The 21916-nt window shown below is 38.3% G+C and overlaps 3 protein-coding genes across 6 annotated transcripts in view; 1 reads left to right on the top strand and 2 right to left on the bottom strand.

Moving 5' to 3' along the window:
• LOC142344573 (eukaryotic peptide chain release factor subunit 1-like) overlaps positions 1-21916 on the bottom strand; it is a 271614-nt gene that overhangs the window by 199999 nt on the left and 49699 nt on the right. The gene's annotated exons all lie outside the window — the stretch shown is intronic.
• LOC142344571 (putative H/ACA ribonucleoprotein complex subunit 4) overlaps positions 1-21916 on the bottom strand; it is a 556150-nt gene that overhangs the window by 484538 nt on the left and 49696 nt on the right. The gene's annotated exons all lie outside the window — the stretch shown is intronic.
• LOC142344575 (uncharacterized) overlaps positions 12677-21916 on the top strand; it is a 91323-nt gene continuing 82083 nt past the window's right edge. For 2 of the 4 annotated variants that reach the window (XM_075396356.1, XM_075396355.1), the window contains exons 1-2: positions 12859-13014; positions 13683-13710. In XM_075396356.1, the coding sequence (XP_075252471.1) occupies positions 12999-13014; positions 13683-13710 (44 nt within the window). In that variant the 5' untranslated portion in view covers positions 12859-12998. Of the gene's footprint in view, positions 13015-13682; positions 13711-21916 lie in introns of all 4 variants that reach the window. The other 2 variants (XM_075396353.1, XM_075396352.1) reach the window with 2 other exon arrangements.

Genomic DNA, 21916 nt, shown 5'->3' with positions numbered 1-21916 from the left:
TCTGCTTCTCATCTGACAGGAGGTCATCACTGCATTTTTTTCCAAATAACCTGTAAGAATTTTTTGAGTTTAGTCACTAATGGGGCAAAAAATATTAATAAACCAAAACAACAGGCAATTAAAGAAACGGGTTTTCCGATTGTAAAGTTCGTTTTGGCTGTCTGAACTTGTGTGAGCTTCTGCTGGAAGATCTTATTATTACTTGTATTCCACATTACAACAAAGACACGATGTTAGTCTTTTTCATTGTCACAGTGCCCTGTGGGTAATTTTTAAGGCAACGAACTTGAGACAAACTAAGTTAGACTGAAACGTCCTTTACAGAGTGTTTGTTTCAAGTCTTGACCTGCGGTTGGAGTTTGTTGTTCATTGACAAACGAATGTGCAAGGACATCCATGTAGAAACTGTTACGTATTAACTCCTTCGTTGTACTGGTCTTTTCAAAGTCTTTTGATGTTTGTTGGTGCAAAGATGTTGCTGTAGTTGGTGAACATCGAGCTCAGAAGATTAATCGCGTGTACTGGAACTGCGGTATGGAGTTCTTTGTTAGCCAGAGGAAATGGAGGCAAGACTGATCTGCATAAACATGGCTTCTATGTTTGCGGTTAATGCAACAGGATCCTGGCGAAAGCGGATTAGTAAGCCAACCAGGTTTTTGAGAAGGCCGAGGCCTGACAGAAGGTTTTTGTTTAGCAACTGCTTCTAGAAAACAGATAAAAAGTTTGGAGCACGCCTAACATTCCCGGGTTTGTTGGGGTTGGTGACGGGGTGATGGGGAAGGTACCACATCTCCGGTGGTCAATTTGAGAGAGTATCTCTTTTGACATAACGTTTCTCCAAATCTGTCTCCAAAGTTTTCTCATACAAATGTTTCAGCTCAACATTTTTTTTTAATTTTGGCCATGAAGGATGTCAAGCTGTGCTCTGGCAACTGGATTTCTATTTTCTAATTTAATGTTCTGATTAAAAAAACGTTATCATAATTGTCTCCGATAAGATGGATTGTATCTTGTAATATTTGAACTGCTCTTTTACTGTCAGTTGAAATATCGGCATTTTCTTCAAATTCAGTTCTTGTATTCTCTATTTTCTGGAAATTAGTCACACATTCACTGAGTTGTCTTTCAGTATGAAAAACAAATTTGTGAGCGCATGGCTAAAGGCTCTCTAACCATGGGATAGGAAGTTTGTTTCCTATGGGATTGGCTAACTTTTTCCCTTAATGGTGCCTGTAATTGGCCAACCGACAAGACTGCGCAGCAATGTTAATTGGGCCAAACAATTAAAAAAGCAGATTAAGGTCTTCACTTTTGCATCTCGTTGAACGACGGCAATTGATCCAAGGTAGTCCACGCCGCCATAAGTAGAAATGACTGCTGGCTTTTTTTCCTGGAAACGGATGTCTGGAAGGTCTGCAATCGCTGGCTGTAATCCTTGGGCTCGGAAGCGCCGACAGTCGATTCATTTGGAGCTAGAACTTCTCAGCAAGGCTCTGATTACGAATATTTGATATCTCTGTTGTATGCAAATGGGGTTGTAATCAACTCCAACACGGATACAAAATTGGTGGCATTTTTTTATGCGCAGTTGAATCCTGTGCTGGTTAGAGTCAAGATGCTGCGGTACTTAACGTCTAATGGTAGCCAGCTTCGTTGTGTTCTACCACAAACGCGAAGAAGTCCTTTTCTAAAGAATTGGAACAAACAACAGGCGATCTCTGACAAAGGCCTGTGTTGTTTGACGTCTTTGATGGCTTCAGTGAAATTCTAATCGTGCAATTTTTTGAAGATATCACTTCGAACTTCGTTAATTTTGTCGATTTCTATTTTTCGTGGCTGTTTCGATCTGAGATCCTTTGTGAACCTTATGGCAAAAACCACAGAGTTCATTAACTTTGATCGCTTTGCGACTCTGCTGAATTCAATAAGACATTCATCGTTTGATAATTCCATTCTGACGTTAGTCATTTCCTTGTTTTTCGTGTTCTTCTTCCAAGGGCTTTCGGGATCCGTTAGGAAATTTCGTGGCGCTAACCAGAACGATTTGAGGTCAAAAACTGGTATTCAACAGGAAACGTGATCTAAGGGTTTGAGTTTTTCACTGATAGGTTGCGACATGGAGACGTTTGTTTTGTTTGGGACCTCATTTACTTAGTCTGCAATGAAGTTTTTCAACTTGTCTTTGCTTTTGATCCAGGCAAGGACATCTACACTTTCGCTTCAAAATTGTCTCAAGGTTACTGGTAGTGTTAGCTGCTTGAAAAGAAATTGCTATAGTCTGCATCCTAAGACTGCTGCTTGCAATTCAAGTTTTGGGATGCTGATTTGTTTTAGTGGCGCCGTTTTTAGCTCTAGCTATAACACACCCAACTGAAATGATGTTAGCTTACTGAGGTTTAATCGCACACTTTCTCATACAATTGTTTTCTCATACAATTGTTTTAACTCAACATCTTTGTCGATTTGGTGCTGAAGGCTGTCAGTTTAGACTTTGGCAATTGGATAGTTGGTATCTAGTTTCTGTCTTGTTTCCAAAGTAAACCAAATTCATATTTGTCTCCAAAAAAATGGGTTGTCTCTTGTATTTGAACTGCTCTTTTACTGTCTGTTGAACTATCCGCAGTTTCTTCAAATTTGGTTCCTGTATTCTCTATATTCTGGAATTTAGTAACAAATAGACTGAGATGTTTTTCAGTAATAAAAACAAATTTGTGAGCGCATGGTCAAAGGCTCTATAACTATGGGAAAGAAAGTTTGTTTCCTGTAAGATTGGCTCACTTTTTGGTTTAATGGGGCCTGTAATTTTTCAACCGAGAAGATTGCGTGAAAGAAAGGAGCTTCCTGGGGCTCTGGAGGAACTCGCGTTCCAAATTGTATTGGGTGGCGTCAACACGTACCATTGTCTGTATCCTGTTATCACTAATTTAAGAATAATGTATGTAGTGAAGGTGATGGCAGGACGAACACTATTCGTTCAAAGCATTCACAGGTGCATCGATGAAAGTCCAATTACTCACTGCATGTACATAGTTTAAACAAAAAAGTGATTTTCTGCTTTTGAGCTTTCCAATTTCTAAGCGAACCAGATTTGCGTTCATGACGGATTCGTCAAAGGTGTGCTAGACGTTCAGATTGAATTCTGAAGTTTTTGGAGCCTCTACTTTGTCGGCAGCGGTGTTGATGACGTATGAAAAGGTGCTACCATTGTCCAGAAGGGCAAAGAAATTATGTCTTTTAATATCGGTTCCAAACGGAATGACAAGTATCACCTGTCGTTGATTTCTCGTTTTTGATGGAAAACCAGGATTGTAAACCTGAGTTACAACCTTACTGCTTTGTCTTGCTGATCCAGTATTTCACACATTGGCAGATCAGTTTTTGGCGACTTTGTTGATTAGCGTGCTTTTTATCTGTCTGTGTGGAGAAAGCTATGGTGTTTGCCATTGCAAGGCAATGTCGAAAGAGAAATTTTGAGGTGCAGTTTTTGGCGGTGTGACTCGCGCATAGAGAATTCTAGCACTATGAATTCTTCTTTGCTCCGCTATTTTGTCTGGTAACTGAAGACACTTGCCACTGTAGTGGTTTTGCTGATCAAGCGGGCACTTTGCTCTGCTCATTTTTGCTGTTGAATTTCTCAGAGGCTGCTTTGAAACAGGGAAAGAAGAGCTTCTTCTGGTGTTCTTGCTATGTTTTGGCCGTCCACTTCTGGAGCTTTGCATTGCCGCTGTTTCTATTGGTTGTGCTATAATTTTCACAGCTTTTTTTATTGAGTTCGGGTCTGATACTTCCTTGTGAATTCTGTGTCCAATTCGGACGTTTTGGTTCATATTCCGATTGTTGAAGGAACATGATCCCTGTTGTTAGATTTGTTGACCTGAATTCTCGTGAGTGTTGATAAAAACCTGTTTTTTAGTTGTATAAAAGGTCTGGGTTGTTGATCCATCCAATTGGAAAGCTCTGCTAAACATTAATTTGTCCAATCGTTTTCAACAATATGTTCACTCCCCTTCAACTTGATTGAGTTTGGTAGCTTATCTCCGGCTATCCTGAGTAAGTACGCGGCATTTACGTCAGCACTGAAAACATGTCAGGAAAATGTCTGCACTACTATTCTTAACAGTGATGCGAACGCTATCAAAGTTGTGTGGTCATTCATAGCTGGCCTTTGAAAAGCTTCTGGTTCTTTTGTTAAAGCACCGACATCGTTTTTCCAAAGCTTCTGTTGAGCAGTTGAAGGGCGGAAGAGTAAAAATATGGGTTGCAACGGCGATGCAATCTTTTTCCTGGCCAATGACTAAGCTTTGCAAATAGCTCATTCTTTCAGGGTCAGTGATGTCTAGGTTGTGGAGGATGGTCGAAGAAAACTTGCTGCCACAATCGATCCACTTGAGTGGGTCTCCGTCGAACTACTGAATTCGGATGTTCGGCAGCTTTACTGAGCGGTGGATTTTCCGTTGAAGATATGGGTTGGAGATCTTAATGCCAAAGCTTTGACTGCTCGGTTAAACAGGTCCAGAAGGTTTTACGTTTGATGGCTCAAAACTACCAATTGCAAGGTTTGACCATTTGTTTGGGCTGTTAACGGAAAGGTTATCGTGTCCACCCAGGAACGCGAAAATGAGTACAACAAAGCGTTTTATGTCCACCGTATCTTGTTTTTCTCTTTATCAAAGAATTGCTTCGTTTCACATGTTTAGTTTCTCTATATTATCAATTCAAACAAAGCATTTTACTTCCGGTTACAATCATTTTCTCATTTTCTTACATATTTGGGTAATAAAGACCTAAGAATCATTCTTACAGTTGCGGTGAAGTCATCTAAGTTAATGGGAGGCATTAACACCTTCTTTAATATAGCTATTGGATATTTAAAATCTTCTAACGCGATTGTTTTCTTAACTCTACTAGTAACTCCCATCAAAAACTCTATGAGGAGATGTTCGCAAAGTTTATACTAGTACTATGACAAATAGCAAGAGAATTTTTTGTTATACCTATACCTCCAAGTGAAATTTTTTCTTTATTAAGATGAAATTTGCTTGCGTTCTATTTGATTCTTCTCAAAATAATATTCGAGAATGCTAAATTCCGATCTTTTCCCTTTCTGACAACCTCCCCGCTTATGGTGCAATATGTTTACCTTATGATCTTACTTTGTAAGGGACGTGCTTCATAACGGGGGAAGGGTTGCATTGTTGTTGTGGTACGGTTGTACCATATTAAGTTCATGTTTGATTACTTAGTACTAAATTAATTTAAGTTTGCCCTTGTCAGGCTAAGTGTCATATTTCACATATAATTAATTTGCCGCCGACTAATAAGTCAACTTTCCAGTTTTGTTCATATCTCCCACTTTTGATTATTTATTCATTCTCTAGAATCTTATCATTGAATTCAGTTGCTTTCATTCTACTCTGTTTTACACTAAGAGCAATCCTATCGGATTCGAGGAGGAATTCCACACTCAATAATTTTGTCTGCAATCGCATCACGATTGCTAAGTAAAACTAAAAGTGGTAATCCCACAAATTAGTAAAACTTAGATTCGCACCTCGAATCCACTCTACAATTTCTAAGTGGATTTGTGACGCGAAACGTATCTCTACGCTCAGGGATATCACATGGCACAGTCAGCAACTCAAGAACGTGCACTCCTTGGAATCGAGCCCTTTTGGGAAAAATCAACACTTGGACCTCCATTGCGATGGGATCGATGGCAGATCATGTTAAAATTAGCTATCATGGCTAAGGAAGGCATTTCGATTGATATTCTTTTTGGAGATCCACCAGACAAGGTCATTCTACCTCCAGAGCCCATATACGAGGATGACGTTGAAAACAGTACAGCTCAAAGCGAACGAGATCGACGAATCCGTAATGATCAGTTGAAGAACTTGTGGTTAAACCGTTGTCAGAAAATAGAACTCGTAGGTATACTGTGTGGTGAAAAACCCTGGAAATATTGTGATAACAAAGCCGTCTCCTTAACGTATCTCAGCTTGGGGATGGAAGGTAGACGAATATTTGGTTCCCAAGAACCAAATGTCCAGATCGATCGAGTAACAACAAAGGTTCTCTGGGAAAGTCTTGATAGGGTGTTTACTAAACAACGAAACATCACATTTGATCGCTACACTTTTCTCACTAGAAAGTAAATGAAGGGAGAGCCCGTGGAAAAATTTTACGGTTGCCTTCGGGAACTATCTTTGAATTGCGATTTAGGAAGCCACGAGGAGTCGATCATTCGTGACGTCTTCATAGCTAATAAGCAAGATGGCGAAATCTAAAGGGAATTGTTAAAAGAAACACGAACGGCTAAAAAAGCTCTTGAAATTGCTATGAACATTGAAATGGGAATACAAAATCAACTAATAATATCTGGATCTCCAGCTTCGACAACTACAAAAGAAATTACAAGTCAGACGATAAATAATGTTCAGGGATTGTGGAATAGATCACGAGCGTCGACAAACCAGTTCGTCGAGCCAACAATTTGTCCAAACTGTGGCTGTGGTTGGTCTTCATCTCATAGACAAAAATGTCCTGCCCGTGGAAAGAACTGTAAAAGTTGCGGCATTGCTAACCACTTTGCAAAGTTTGTCGAAAATCCAAACAACCCAATAAACCCAAACCCAGAGTAAATTATGTACATGACTCAGTTTCTGAGGCGGCTACAGTAGGTACGTCAGCAACAGCGGCCGAACAATTCAATAATATAAATAGACTTTTGCAGCAGCAGAGCATCTACGACGCGAACTAAGACTCGGACTATGATGATTACGATGATAATTGTGTAGCGGCGATTTCAATTCAAAACCACGCTTGTGAGGTGGAACCAATAAATTTAGACATTTGTGTCGGGAATACAAAAAACAAAGGTATTGGTGGATTCGGGAAGCGTGTGTACTATTGTAAACAAAAGTCTAGCAGACACAGTGATGTCCGAGTGCAATGAAAGCTATTGGGTGCAGTCACCAGAAATACATGACTTGAAAACTTTCTCTAATGATATAATCAAGATTGTTGGCGTGATCAATACATCAATCAAATGTAATGATTGGATAGCCACAGGCGTTGATGTAACAGTAGCGGAAGACGGTCACAGACCCATCATTGGACGAGATGTTTCTCCAAAGCTAGGTTTTTCTCTTACTCATTTGAAACAAGTTGCAAATATTGACCAAAATCAATGCCTAATCAAGAAGCAGATTGCATTTGATTTTCCAGATCTCATCACCCGAATCGGTAAATCTTTAAAACCTTCAGTAAAATCAACATTTCACAAAGAATTGACACCTACACATCAAAAAGGACGACGAGTCCCAATTAACTTACAACCACTAGTTAATATAGAACTTAAAAAACTACTTGACGAAAAACACATCATAAGATTAAACAGTTGTTCAGATAAAAACTTTATTTCACCTATAGTAATTACAGTAAAAAGAGATAAAACAGTTAAACTAGCTCTAGACTCCAAAATTTTGAATAAATCTATCCAAAAAAATAAATGCCAAATGCCGAATATTGATAATTTAATTGACACAATTCAACAAAATTTGAACACATCCGCATCACAAGAAACAGCATATTTTTCAACTTTGGATTTGAAGTACGCATACAGTCGACTCAAATTAGACCCGGAAACGGCTCGGCATTGTAACTTCAATATCATTAGCGGGGTGAGAGAACTGGAACATATCGTTTTATTACTGGTTTCTACGGATTAACTGATCTGCCAGCAGCATTCCAAAAAGTAACGGATTATACTTTAGTCGGACTCCAAAATACCTATTGTTTTCTAGATGACATCATAGTAGTTAGCCGTGGTTCTAAAGAAGACCACTTAAACTTAGTCTATAAATGTTTAAAGAAATTAGATGAGGATAATTTACGGATAAACTTACCTAAATGTCATTTCGCAAAAACAGAAAGTGAATGGCTAGGACATAAATTTAGTCAATCAGGAATTGCACCACTTGAGTCAAAAACAGCGGCAATCGCTTCCCTATCAGCACCTAAAAATCTAAAACAACTACGATCATTTTTAGGTTCTGTTCATTACTTAGGAAAGTTCATTCCTAATTTAACACAATTGTGCCATCCTCTTCGACCATTACTAAAAAAGAATACAAAATTTGTTTGGAAGACTGAACATGAAACTCACTTTAAAGCAATTAAAAATAAAGTCGCAAATGCAACAAAAAATACACATTATAATCCTCACTTGAAACGCGGATCAAATGTGATGCTTCTAGAGCGGAACTAGGAGCAGCTTTAGAACGACGCTCACCTACAGGTTGGTATACAGTTGCATTCGCGTCCCGTTTCCTCAACTCAAACGAGGAACGTTATAGTGTTAATGAACTAGAATTTTTAGGGGTTGAGTGGTCTGTGGAATATTTTAAATTTTATCTATTTGGCAAATCATTCACAATCATTACTGATCATCAAGCACTACTTTCAATTATGAAAGAACATCGGTCAAACAAATCCTTAAAAAAAGATGAACACGATGGATAGATCGTCTTTTAACTTTTGATTTTAACATCGAACATATACCTGGTGCAAAAATGGGGCTGGTAGATTATATTTCCCGTCAACCAAATCAAGAAGCAAAAGTTACAAACAAATATGATGAGGAATTTGCGGTAGCATCAATTACCCGCATTCGTGACGCTATTGCTGCAATTTACGTAAATACCACACCACAAAACTGCCAATCACAGCACTTTAACAGCGTCACTCACACACATTCCACACGTGCCTCGCATCCTCGCTTAACAAACTATTCCAATTTGCTTTCTGCCCTTAATCGTAAAACAACTCAGTTGCTTCTTGAAAATTCTGCAAACGCAGCACCATTCCAATTCAGCTCAAATAAAAATTCAAACTCAACTCAAATCCCTACTCATTCAGAAATCCCTATAAACGCATCACATATCCATACAATTTCCACTCACACAATGAGCAGCTTAACATCCAACCCACAAACTCCTCCTACACACAGTCGGTTCACATTTCAATCTACCCCCAATTCAGCGGTGAACACGACGAGATCATCTAACGAGGGTCAAAATTCACCAAACTTGGACCTGTCGAAAGAAGAAGTCTTTGAAATTAACTTAACACACTCATTTACTAAAGGCTTCTTGGCTGTTCTAACCAGCAAAGATGCAGTCCATAAAGAAGTGCGTGATTGCATCCTCCAGAACAACCCCCAAAGATGTAAGGAAGTGAATCCTTACATGTTCTCCTACTGGAGAGATCTCCATGTCCGCTCGGGTTGTGTCTGTGTAGATGAACGGGTGGCAATCCCACCTTCTATTCAGGACGCAGTATTGGAAAGCCTTCACCTAACACACCCTGGTAGTTGGGGAATGATAACACTCGGGCAGTACGCGTTCTGGCCGTATATGCACCGGGAATTCCTAAACTAGGCGGCTCAGTGCAAGCCTTGTACTGATATTGGTAAGAATCTTAAGCCCGTTGTCCCGGCGTCTAAATGGAAACCTTTGCTGACATGTACAGAGCCTAATGAAGAAATAAAAATTGATTTTGGAGGACCCATTACAAATGAAAAAGACCAAGATATTTCTTTTCTTGCATGTATTGATCGTTTTCCCCCACTGTAGATGTATTTGAAAAAACTAATGGACCAAACATCCTTAAATTCTTAGATGACTACATTCACATACACGGTGTCCCCCGAAATATTAGAATAGATCAAGCACGTTGCTTAATTGGTTACAAAGTAAAAAATTTCTGTAAACAGCATAATCTTAACATACTCACTGCCCCTGTTAATGATCATAGAGCTATAGGATTAGAAGGGCGTTTGATACAAACTATTAAAAGACGCTTATGAAATTAGATAATGGAAATAAAACATTCACAATTAAAGAAGCAATAAAGTCAATAGTCTATTAATTACGTATTTGCAAGCAAAAGACAACAAATGTAACACCTTTCCAAGCACATATTAGAAGAAAGCCAAACACACCACTAAGTAATATAAGTACATTACCAAAGTCATCTAATCTATCATATGAAAATATTCTTCACCACTATTTAGATGCCGATACCGTTTCAGTAGAAGATTACCTTGACGAAAACGGATGGGTGACAAGTGATCGTAGCGATATTCTCATAGAAGAGGCTATGAAGAAAGCACAAGTGGATGCGGGACGCCGTTACAATGGGGATCACAATAAGTCCGTTTCCCGTTTCATTGTGCATCCCAAACTGAATAACCCAATTCCTCGGACAGAACAGTCACTCGATCTAAAATTGGCACGCAAAGTGACAAAGCGATCAAAACGGGACCTCCGTGGATTATGGGAAACATTGGCTCCGGGTAGTACAGTAGTACGAACATCTGATACTACTACAGTTATTAAAGAACCTGGAGTACCCGAAGTATGCGTACGAAACAGTGACATCGCCAAATTTGGCACTCACGCTGAACGCAAAACAGACCTTTGGGAGTACGCAAAACGACGTCCTCTCCCCTATGAGAAAACCACGGAGGAAAAGATTTCACAGCATACCAAAGAGCTGAAAAAGAAATTCCGTGGTGAAATAAAAATTCGTCACCGCCCGACCCAATCAGACGCGCCCTCGGGAGTCTCGTCTGTAAACAGCAATATTTCAAAGGCAATGGCATCCCGAAAGCCTAAAAAGCCTCAAGCAAGAGTCAAACGTTCCGGAAATACTTCTGCAACACTCAACACGTCAAATGCTTCTTCTGTTGCTGCGTCCTCAGTAACATCTTCCGCCGCTTCACCTTCTTCGTCCAGAAACAAAAGAACTCGACGCGCCCCCGACTATTTCGGTTTTGAATTCAGTTGCTTTCAATCTACTCTGTTTTACACTAAGAGCAATCCTATCGGATTCGAGGAGGAATTCCACACTCAATAATTTTGTCTGCAATCGCATCACGATTGCTAAGTAAAACTAAAAGTGGTAATCCCACAAATTAGTAAAACTTAGATTCGCACCTCGAATCCACTCTACAATTTCTAAGTGGATTTGTGACGCGAAACGTGACGCGAAAAGATTTCACAGCATACCAAAGAGCTGAAAAAGAAATTCCGTGGGGAAATAAAAATTCGTCACCGCCCGACCCAATCAGACGCGCCCTCGGGAGTCTCGTCTGTAAACAGCAATATTTCAAAGGCAATGGCATCCCGAAAGCCTAAAAAGCCTCAAGCAGGAGGCAAACGTTCCAGAAATACTTCTGCAACACTCAACACGTCAAATGCTTCTTCTGTTGCTGCGTCCTCAGTAACATCTTCCGCCGCTTCACCTTCTTCGTCCAGAAACAAAAGAACTCGACGCGCCCCCGACTATTTCGGTTTTGAAAGTTCTGTGTGCTCGGTAAGCGATGGCTCTGCCGCTCCTGCACCTAAGAAACAAAAGCCCGCAAATCCAGTGATTGCGACAATAATTCAAGAAGAGGCAGCACAACCCTCTGCACCAGAGACTTATTATGAGTTGCAATTAGTGAGTCCTCCTGCACCCCCTCCAGTTGGAACATCGTCAACCGAGAGCTATTACTATGAGGATTATACAAGAGAGATTAGCATGAGCGTCTTTGACGCAGAAAATCAGATTTAAGCTAAAAACAACTATGTTAAATTTGTTAAATTGTTGAATGCATCAATTCTGATTTCTTTAATTGTCCATTATTAATTTAAATATGGATTAGTACCACTTGTGCGCTCATTTTGAGTTAATGTTCAATATTTATTTGCGTTTGTGTTACATGTTCTTCAGTTAAAGTTGATGTTGTTTATGTAGCAATATTCTGTACGTTATTATTTTTGGGGATTCGCACCTCGATTGTGCCTTAATTTATGTTCTATGTTTGTTATTTAAAGTAAATGTTGAGAGTTTACATTGATTTAATTCTTCAAGCATAAGCCCCTCATTTCCATTGTCATTTCTTCACTAATCTGTTGTTGCTCACATTATTTACTATTTATACTAACCAGTACATATGTTAATATTATCAAAAATTTTACACTAATGCAGTTTAAAAATTTCTCTCGAGCAGAGGATATGTGGTACGGTTGTACCATATTGAGTTCATGTTTGATTACTCAGTACTAAATTAATTTAAGTTTTCCCTTGTCAGGCTAAAAGTCATATTTCACATATAATTAATTTGCCGCCGACTAATAAGTCAACTTTCCAGTTTTGTTCATATCTCTCACTTTTGATTATTTATTCATTCTCTAGAATCTTATCATTGAATTCAGTTGCTTTCAATCTACTCTGTTTTACACTAAGAGCAATCCTATCGGATTCGAGGAGGAATTCCACACTCAATAATTTTGTCTGCAATCGCATCACGATTGCTAAGTGAAACTAAAAGTGGTAATCCCACAAATTAGTAAAACTTAGATTCGCACCTCAGATCCACTCTACAATTTCTAAGTGGATTTGTGACGCGAAACGTATTTCTACGGTCAGGGATATCACATTTGTATAAAGTACGGGGGAGGGGAGAGAATAAACGGAAAAGCATCGAAAAAATTTCTTTGTACCAATTAATGTCTTTTCAATTTGTTTTCGAATTTTCGGAATTTTGCCAGTTCAAAGTTGTTTAGGATTAATTTGTCAATACTCCTTATGTCAAATGATGTGTTTTTAAACGTAAAATGAACCGATCACGTGTTTTATAATGATTTTTGATCAGAAGTCAAGGACGTTCTGAAATTGTATACGTAATCCAAGTACAAGATCAGTCAGTTGATCGACAAATATCGGGTCACAGTTTACTCCCTCTACTTGCTTTGCTATCTTTACTGCCATCTTAAGCGAACCTTGAAAAATGAACAGAGAGACGATTGTGTTTCTAACTGGCTTGTTATCAATTGGATTTGTGGATTGTGGCAGATGTGACATAAACGATACTGTGACTATAAATGGTACCGCCCCTGGATATTGTTACTCTCTCAGCTCTTCTTTTGTCACCTGGCAGGAAGCAGTAGATGAATGCAGGGCAAGGTTAATCAAATGCGAAAACTTATAGCCCCCCCTCTCCTCGCCGTGCTCTCCCCAAGCTCAGTGGGGGTATAATATTTGCAACAAACTTTTGTAAGCCATTGTTATTTTAGCTTGTCCATATGCTATAAACCTGCATGTGGGGTGAAATACGTGCTGCGGTTTTTTGTGCTAAATTTTCTGCCCAATAAAAGCATTGATTCTTAATTCCGGATTTCAGTTTGAAGGTAATCATCCCCTCTCCTCTGTTTAAATAAAATGGGGCTCTTTCATTCTATAATGGTAAAATGGCAATAAAATCTGTAATTGGAATTTCTAACTAGAGCTATCTCGAAATATTTATCATTGGAAACTGTTTAAAAAATCGAAATCAATAAAAAAGAGTTGAATATCAATCTTGAGACGCAATTTAATTTTCAACTTTTTCAACTCAGATGTATATACTAAAGCTGAAAGAAAATAAATCGGAGTTTATGAATAACTTCCAGAGAGCGATAGTAACCGTGTGGTAATCTGTTTACCAGTTTTGCAATTGCAACAACTCTGTGCTTTATGGTATATTGTGTACGCAGCCCTCGAGTCATACTTTACTTTACATACTTGACATACTCTCATACTTCACATTACATCATTGAATTAATACAGTTACGCAAATGATTGACATATTATAGATGGCGTAACGTCTTGTCAGTTGGCTTTGTAAGTAATGCTTATGAAATGAATGCTCTTTTGTCTCCTCATTCTCTTATAAATCACCATACTCATCGGTTAGTAACTACCCGTACCTTACCTCCACAGCAGATCAAAACTGGAACAGAGTAAATTCAGGGAAACTCTCAGAGCTGGATCAAAGTCTGATCAGGTCACTTTTTACGCTTGACAGAGTAGCTACAGAGTAGAAGTATGCGGTTACCCTTAGCAGAAGAACTCCCAGATTAGCACTATTCTGGGCTATCCTTGACAGAGCTGGGCTCATAGCAGGCCTACTCTGGGACAACTCTTGACAGAGCAGGCCTACTCTGGGACCACTCTTGTCAGAGCTGACTCAGAGTAGGCCTACTCTGGGACCACTCTTGACAGAGCTGGCTCAGAGCAGGCCTACTCTGGGACAACTCTTGTCAGAGCTGGCTCACAGGAGGCCTACTGTGGGACAACTCTTGACGGAGGTGGCCTACTCTGGGTCAAGTATTTACAGAGCGCGCTCAGAGCAGCCCTACTTTGTGACAACTCTTGACAGAACTGGCTCAGAGTTGGCCTACTCTGGGACAAATACTGACAGAGCTGGCTCAGAGCAGGCCTACTCTAGGACAACTCTTGACAGAGTTCTGTTAAAGGAGGCCTACAATGGAGGCCTCAACTACTCTTCAGAGAAAGATCCCAGAGTACGACTACATTTCTCAGAGATGCCTGTCCTGGGATCTCTTTTTTCTAGGTCAACCTCAGAAAAAAGTAAACAACGGTTAATTATTTTTAGAGATTTTATAGTGGAGAATTTTTCTAGGACTTCATTGTGATATACACTTTTGTCTGGGATGGTCTGATCAGAGGTTACTTCCGGATGGCACTGCAACCTGGGACCTGTTCACATTTCGACCCGGGTGGTTTTATGTTTTATTCTCTGATCAACTCTGTCAAGACTGACACCAGACTAGACCTACTCTGTGATCAACTCTGTCAAGAAAGACTCCAGAGTAGACGTTCTCTGGGTTCTATTCTGTCAAGGCAAATTCCAGAGTAGGCCAACTCTGTGTTCTACTCTGTTAAGACAAGAGCCTGATTTGAGAGGTCTCCTACTCTGGGGGAGCTCTGTTCTAGCTGTGATAGCGCACCTAACGCTTGAATTACCCTGCTTCAGCTCTGATCTACTCTGGAGGTTCGGTACGGGTAAAGCTGTCCTTTTACACTTTTCTTCCTCTTGTTTTTTTTTCTGATGGAAGATCACTACACGATACTCGGGTTGATGGTAGAAACAAATCCGTTTACCATATGGCGCATCAAGCAACTAAATAACAGTAACGTAACCCACTTGTCATCGAGCCGTTATTAGGAACGCTTTTCGCAAGACCCTATGGTTCCGTGGGATAAATAGAAAACACATGGAAACTGCGTTACTCGCAAGAGAGAATAGATAGATTTCTCCATCTTGTTGGGACCGCCATAAAAAGACGAACACCTTCATTTAGCAATCTACGAGGAACCTATTGTAGATCCTACTCCACCCATAGGCAAAGAAGAAGAAGAGCAAGAATTGTGCAACTCCTGATGAACGGGCATAAAAATGCCACAAGACAACTGAATTGAGCACTATCTGCAGAGACAAGCCTTGGAAACAGGCGGATCAAAAATTATGTTCTCTCTTTAAACTAAGCTTTAAACTCAGCTTCGAGAGCTGCAGGGAAGTCAAGCACCTATATGCACACGCACACAATGGATCAATAGAAAAAAAGGTGTCTGAAAACTTTATCAAAAGTTGTGGAAAGTTGCCAACTCAATCATCTTGAGAAATATCTCATGAGAGATATGCTCGAATTCAACGAATATTCGAGACATCTACAGTTACACAAATAAACAACCACCCCTGAATCAGCCTTAGGTAAACAAAATTGATCTAGGTCTTCAAAACGAGAACGAAATAGAGGGGATTTAAACCAAGTACGTGCGATCTCAAAGTCTCCACATCGAACTGTTTCAGCATTGGACATGCGACAATCGGCTAGCAGCAACAACTCCAGGCAACCTCAGAGACGAATGAATCCGGCAAAAGTGTAGTAATTGTCGTTTGATTTACGATAAGCATCTTAAAGCGCTCTCTTCATTAATTGGACTGGACGAGTATGCAAAAATTGCATTAAACGGAATCATTTTGCTGGAGACTACAGATCATCTAAGGAAAGAAAGACAGAAACAACCCTACCGGAAACGGTAAACGAGTTGTCACACACAAAAAAGCTTCAATATAAACGCGATCCTCATTTGTTGTCCAATGAGAAATGCTAATCGCGTACGCCATCATCATCATTCGACTATTCCGTTACCTGAACTGTGGACACGCAGGCAATACGACATTCAGGCCTATGTAGACACTAAACGTAGTAAAACACAAGAAAAACTTCTGCTGGATTTAAGCGGTCGTCCATCTGTCTTTAACGAATCTTTAGATTTGAGCTCTTGCGTGTCGTGAACAAACACAAACCGGAATTCTGATGAGAACAAGAGAATCAAAATATTCGAGGACGAGCCAAAAAAAATTATAGGTTTTTAAGCTGTCTAGTTGATAGCGAGGGTAGAGAATCAAATCAGATAAATGCCTAATGGAAAGCGAGGGTCACTAACCAGTTACCGGGAGAGAAATGTTCTTGAACATCGGACTCCTATTGTCACAGAAGAAGTCCATATATAAATTAAGGGAGCTATGCCTCTATAAATAAAAATTGCAGCTAAGTTTTCAAAGTGAGTTTTTCGTATAGGTACAGCAAGTACAAATTCGTCAAAACAAATTCGCTGCTGGTTCGAAATTCGTCAAAACAGACAAAAATGTACACCGAAACAACAGAAATGTACAAAAATTCTCGTACACTTCGAATCGCGAGTTCAACAAAAATTTTCAAGCATCGATCAATCTAAACTCAATGATAGTTTTGTTCTCCTGTAGTTATTACAGTCAAGAAACAATCGAAAAAATGAAAACGCCGAAGAATGATGGATCATTAAATTAGATCTGAAATACTGGTACAGTCAACCAAACCTTGCTGCCTCAACAGATAAACTTTTAAAATTCACCATGATTGGAGTTGAATTCACCGAGACCTAAAGTTTTGAAAAAGGATTTCCACGGTCTAATTGACGTCGGCACCCCTGAAGAATACACACTGTTTGATCCGACACCTCTTGAGAGGGAGGAACTATATACTAAAATAGGTTTTTTTTTGTTCAGACAATTTTGGCCGATCGATATTATAATCTTAGAGAGTTGTGAGTGGTATCTTTAAAACTCCCGTCCAGCGTAGAATATGAAATTTAAAAGTTTCTGCTTTTCATAGGGTGTTATCTAGGTTTAAACTTTTGTGAATATTAGACTTATTTAACCTGTTTTTTTTCACATTTTTGACCAAATTTTTGTCAATTTTGACCAAATTTTCGTCAACTTTGCTAAAATATGTTAAAATTGTTAACTGTATTGTTATAAAGTTTATCTCGGAAGATTGAGGTGGGTTGTTGAATTGTTCGATCCGATTTTTTTGGCTAGAATTAATGCTAAACTTTTCAAAATTCTTTTCGTCAAAAATAGGACCAAATTTGCTTATTTTAGCCCACTTGCTCTAAATTTGCTGGAAGTAGACTCCTTAAAACTGCAAGCATTTTCTTCTCAAATGCAAAAGAGAGCTAGTTGTACTCCCGCTGGACTTAAGAGTCTTCTGGAGTTATAATGTTGCAAATTTTATGCCAATTAAAACTCGATAAATATACAAATAGCACTACTTTTTTTGACCAACTGAAAACTTTTAAATGGAATTGATCTATTTTGCAACCATTTCAACTATTGAGTGTGTTGTTAGACGCGCAGCAACATTTGGGTTGATCTTGATCTCACTATGGATCCTTATGATAAAACTTTTTGGATTTTAATGAGGCACGACCTTTTCTTCAAAAAATTGCCGCTATGTAAATGTTTTTTATGTAAATTATGGACAGGAATTTAAAATCAGGGCTCAATTAATGACAGTTACTGATTACAATAAACAAAACCCAACGGGATCTTTCTATGGTTTCAGAGTTAAGCTCATGGTTTTTATGGCTCTTACAAATTGTTTTCGTAAAAATTTTATGGACTTCTTTTGTTTCGCTTTCATTTCCTATAATTGTTGTAGCCCAATAACCTAGTGTCCTTAATCAAAGATCCAGTTAGCTCTAAAAACGCAAAAAATGAGAATCTTTCAACTTCGGGCATACTTTCAATAAAAACAAGCGGAAACCGACTTCCTGTGAGTTTAAATTAATGTCCGTAACGGTTTTTTAGTCAACTAATGGTTTCTTTATTTTGGTACTACGCGTTTTTCAGTTTTTCATTTATCAAATTACTACCATTATCACAATTAAAGGGAAGCATTGTAGGGAAAATATACAACGTCGAAAAAAGGCGTCTCTGGATATGTGAATTGCTTTTGTTGAATAGTTTATGCTTTTTGGGCTGAGAATTTTATAGCGATAGATCCCAATTGCGTCCCCAAGAGGTATAACTCAACCTAGTTAAAGATTTCAGTTTATAACTGTTTGATTCAATGACTTTCAAACTAAATTAAAAAAAGATTTTTTTTCATCTGTCTTCTTTTTGCTTTTGTTTTTGTCACTATGTAACTCAACCTCACTCAATAAATGTCTAAATTACTGTTGTTGATTAATTTTTTTTGCGCTTGTTTATATGTTGTGACTGACTGCTTGCCCCTTTTTTTCCATAAAAAATCTTCGAGATTTCTACGTTGTTCAATTTTTGGGTTTCTTTGTTGTCATGTCTTAGTAGTACATTTTAAAGAAGACTCGTTGATGTTAATATGAAAAAAATTTGATCATTTACAATCCTTGCAGGTAGCATCCTGTAACTATAAGGCCATGAACATTGTCTTGGCGTAAAATTTTTTGAAGTGTTGGCTTCTTTATGTATTTGTTTTTTTTGTGGGCTCCTGACTTAGTTTCATTATTAACAGGCCCAATTGGCTCCCTGAGGTGTAGAAACTTAATCCATTGCTATTTGTTGTAATCCTTAGTCTGTTAAGACTTTTGAAAATATTTGTTTTCAGTAATAAATTTGAGTTTTTGAGCTTTGTCTTTTTTAATTGGTTTTTCGGTCGATTTGTCTATCAGTCCCTGTAAACACAGGTCGCATCCCGCTTCCAGTGAGCTATAACCTGATCCTTTTGACGTTTTTAGATATAAACATTTGTTTCTCGGCATTGTTACTACTGTTACTACGAGATTTCATAAAATGTTAGATTTTTTTTTATATATGTACACTTCAAAGGATTTCGGTTTCTTTTTCTTTTTAAATTATAACTATAATCGTTAATCCCATTGGTTTTGAGATTTTGCGTAATCGAACAATAGATAATAACATGTCTCAATTGCTTCCTTTGTAGACATAAATGAACATTTTAGTGGTTCCAGTTGATATCTAATGACATTGATAACTGTGAAATTAATTGTTTTAAAAAATGGAAAAGCATTTTCGAACTTCGCACCTATTTGCTCTTTTTTCGACTTGTTAACCACTCGCATTGGGGACAAGTCTCATATCTTTTCTATTGAAGTATAGGTTAAATTGTTTTGTTATTGTTTTTGTCTGATGCGAGTTTGAATTTGTTATGATTTTTCTATTATAGACATCGAGTTTTGATCGTAAATAATGTTTGTTGTTTGATTTTTTAATTTTCCTTTCTAGTAGTCCTATTATCAACAATTTTCACGGCCCTCTAGCTTGGCATTATCGTATTTCATTGGTTGTTTATTGAACGTTGTGTATGTTTTTGAAAGTTTTCTATCTCTTCATCATTTGGTAACCAATTAAGTCAAGAATGTGGATGAGCGGGGTCGGAACATTATGTGCGTACTCACATCACCGAACCTCCTTGTTTTTTATATGGCGAAAACGGACTCGCGAGGTTCGAAATCAAATCACAAAAAATCTACATGCTTGTCTTGATTTAATAGATCAGGAGAATTTCAATAAACTTACCAAAAGGTGAAATCGCAAAACAGTCAATTAAATGTCTGGTTTATTGTGTTACAAACACATGGGTCGATAACGTTCAAAAAGTTAAAAATTTTCTATTCACCCGCCCCTAACCAATTTCATGCAATTGAGACCTTTTATTAGTTCTGTCCAAAATAACACTACTCTTATTGTACCAAACTTAGCAGTTCTTTGCCATCCAGTTACAAACTTGCTCAATCTATCCAAATTTATATGGAGAGATTCCAATGAGTTACATTTGAACGCATCGGAAAAATTACATATAGTTCACATTATATTTCAAATTACAACACGAGAGTTGAGTGCGCTGTATTAGGAGAGGGAATAGGTGCAGTATTCAAGCCGCAAAGTCTAATTGATAATCTTACAAATCCATTTGGTAATCTTACATCGAAGTCAGCCATCCTAAAAAATTTGAGACTGTCTAATCGAGCAAGACAAGGAATGCTGTAAAGACTTTTGTATAGACAAGCATTTCTACTGGAAAGATCAATCAGTAGTTAAGAAATGGATTCCTGCTCCAATAAAGGCACCACAAAAAATTGTCAAAAAATTTCATTGCTGTGAGCCGTGGAGGACTATTCTGCCTTGATTACGCAAAAACCAGAATTCCAAGACTTAGGAGAGGTGCTCAAATTTGTCAGGTTACGCCCAGAAAGCCCCAGATCTCCTTGGTTTCTCTTCAGACTACCCAGACGATGCTATCAGGTTATCCAGACTATAGATTGTTCTCTGATCAGACTGTCCAGATAATGCAGATAATGGATGAGATTCTGACCCGGCATCCGTTTAACCGGGCTCTTTGATTGGGATCTCTATAACCCGGCAGTAGATTAGTCGGACACTCTCTCACTGGGTCCCGATCTGTTGTCTGATAGAAGCGGGCTTGGGTAGGAAATTTGAACCTGGGTTGGTATTCTTTCGACTTACAGTCATTTCTATTACTGCTTGTTACTCGTCGCGCATCTTTATTATAGCAGCAAAAATGTAAGATGAGCGTAGATATATTGCCTTGTTTTTACCAATCCAAAGAAGTTGCAGCGTATTGCTGCTCTGCTTTTCTCCTACGAACAGAAACTGAGTATTGGTTTTCAATCGGTTTTTTATCTTTTTCAACAGGCTGGTTTGTTCACAAGTTTGACCTAAAACGTGGAAAGTCATTTTGACTGACCTTCCTCAGAAAATCCTTACTCACCCTGTCCCGAATTAAAACTACCCCGACCACGTACCCCTTTAACCCGAGTAGCATCCACTCCCCCATGATTCCTATTACCGAAAAAGGAGAACAAGTTTTTGAGCATTTTCAAAGCCTTTTTGAGTACAATTGAGCAACAGGGTAACTAATTCTGTTTTTTCGCTAATCTGTAAACGGATTCGTCTTTAATATTGGACATTGATATGGTTCTGCTAGCTAATTTTTGATCCCAGAAAAAGTCAATAGGACAGCTCCAGTCGAAATTTTTTCATAAGTTTTTTCCTGATTTTAATTTTCATAACAAACACAAAAGTTTCAAAGTTTCGTTGTAACAATTTTTGTATCTATTCTGCCGCTACTGATAACATATCGTGTTTATTAAAAATTATTTTTTTTCTGAAAGAAAGCCAGCAGTTTTTTGTCCAAAAATTGTTGTCATTTTTATAATTTTTTGAACTTGATTTTTAAAAATTAAACCGATACAAATTTTCTTTTTCGCTGCCCCTTTAATCGCTCATAGAGTGTTTACACTTTTATTCAACTTCACTACCAGGCTGTAGTTTTTGGCTCCTGTTATTCAGTAAAGAAAGAAAAAAGTAGATATTTCCAAACTTTCTTACTTTTTAGTTACTTCAATTTCAATTTAGTAAAAAGCTTTGTGCTCCTTCCAGGGGCTTCCGGCTACGTTCTTTGTTTCTTTTAGTAGATTATTTTTTGTGTGAGGTTTTTTAGATGCATGAAATTTAAGTCATGCTCACCTACTTAGGTTCAATTGAGGACTTAAGCTCAGTGAGTTGCTTTTTGTGTCTTTCTCTTTGAGTTTCATAACTGGCGGGTCGCCGCGGTGTTCTATGGAGACGTAGTTTTAATTTTTTTATAAGGATATCCAAAGTAAAAAACAGATCTAAGATTGTTCAAAATTTTGTTGTTAACTTTTGGGTCCCTGCCTTATTGGTTGCTACCTT

This window comes from Convolutriloba macropyga, chromosome 8, assembly GCF_964194025.1.
Source record: "Convolutriloba macropyga chromosome 8, txConMacr16.3, whole genome shotgun sequence".
NCBI classification, from domain to species: domain Eukaryota; kingdom Metazoa; phylum Xenacoelomorpha; order Acoela; family Convolutidae; genus Convolutriloba; species Convolutriloba macropyga.
This window is presented reverse-complemented; position numbering and strand designations above follow the sequence as displayed.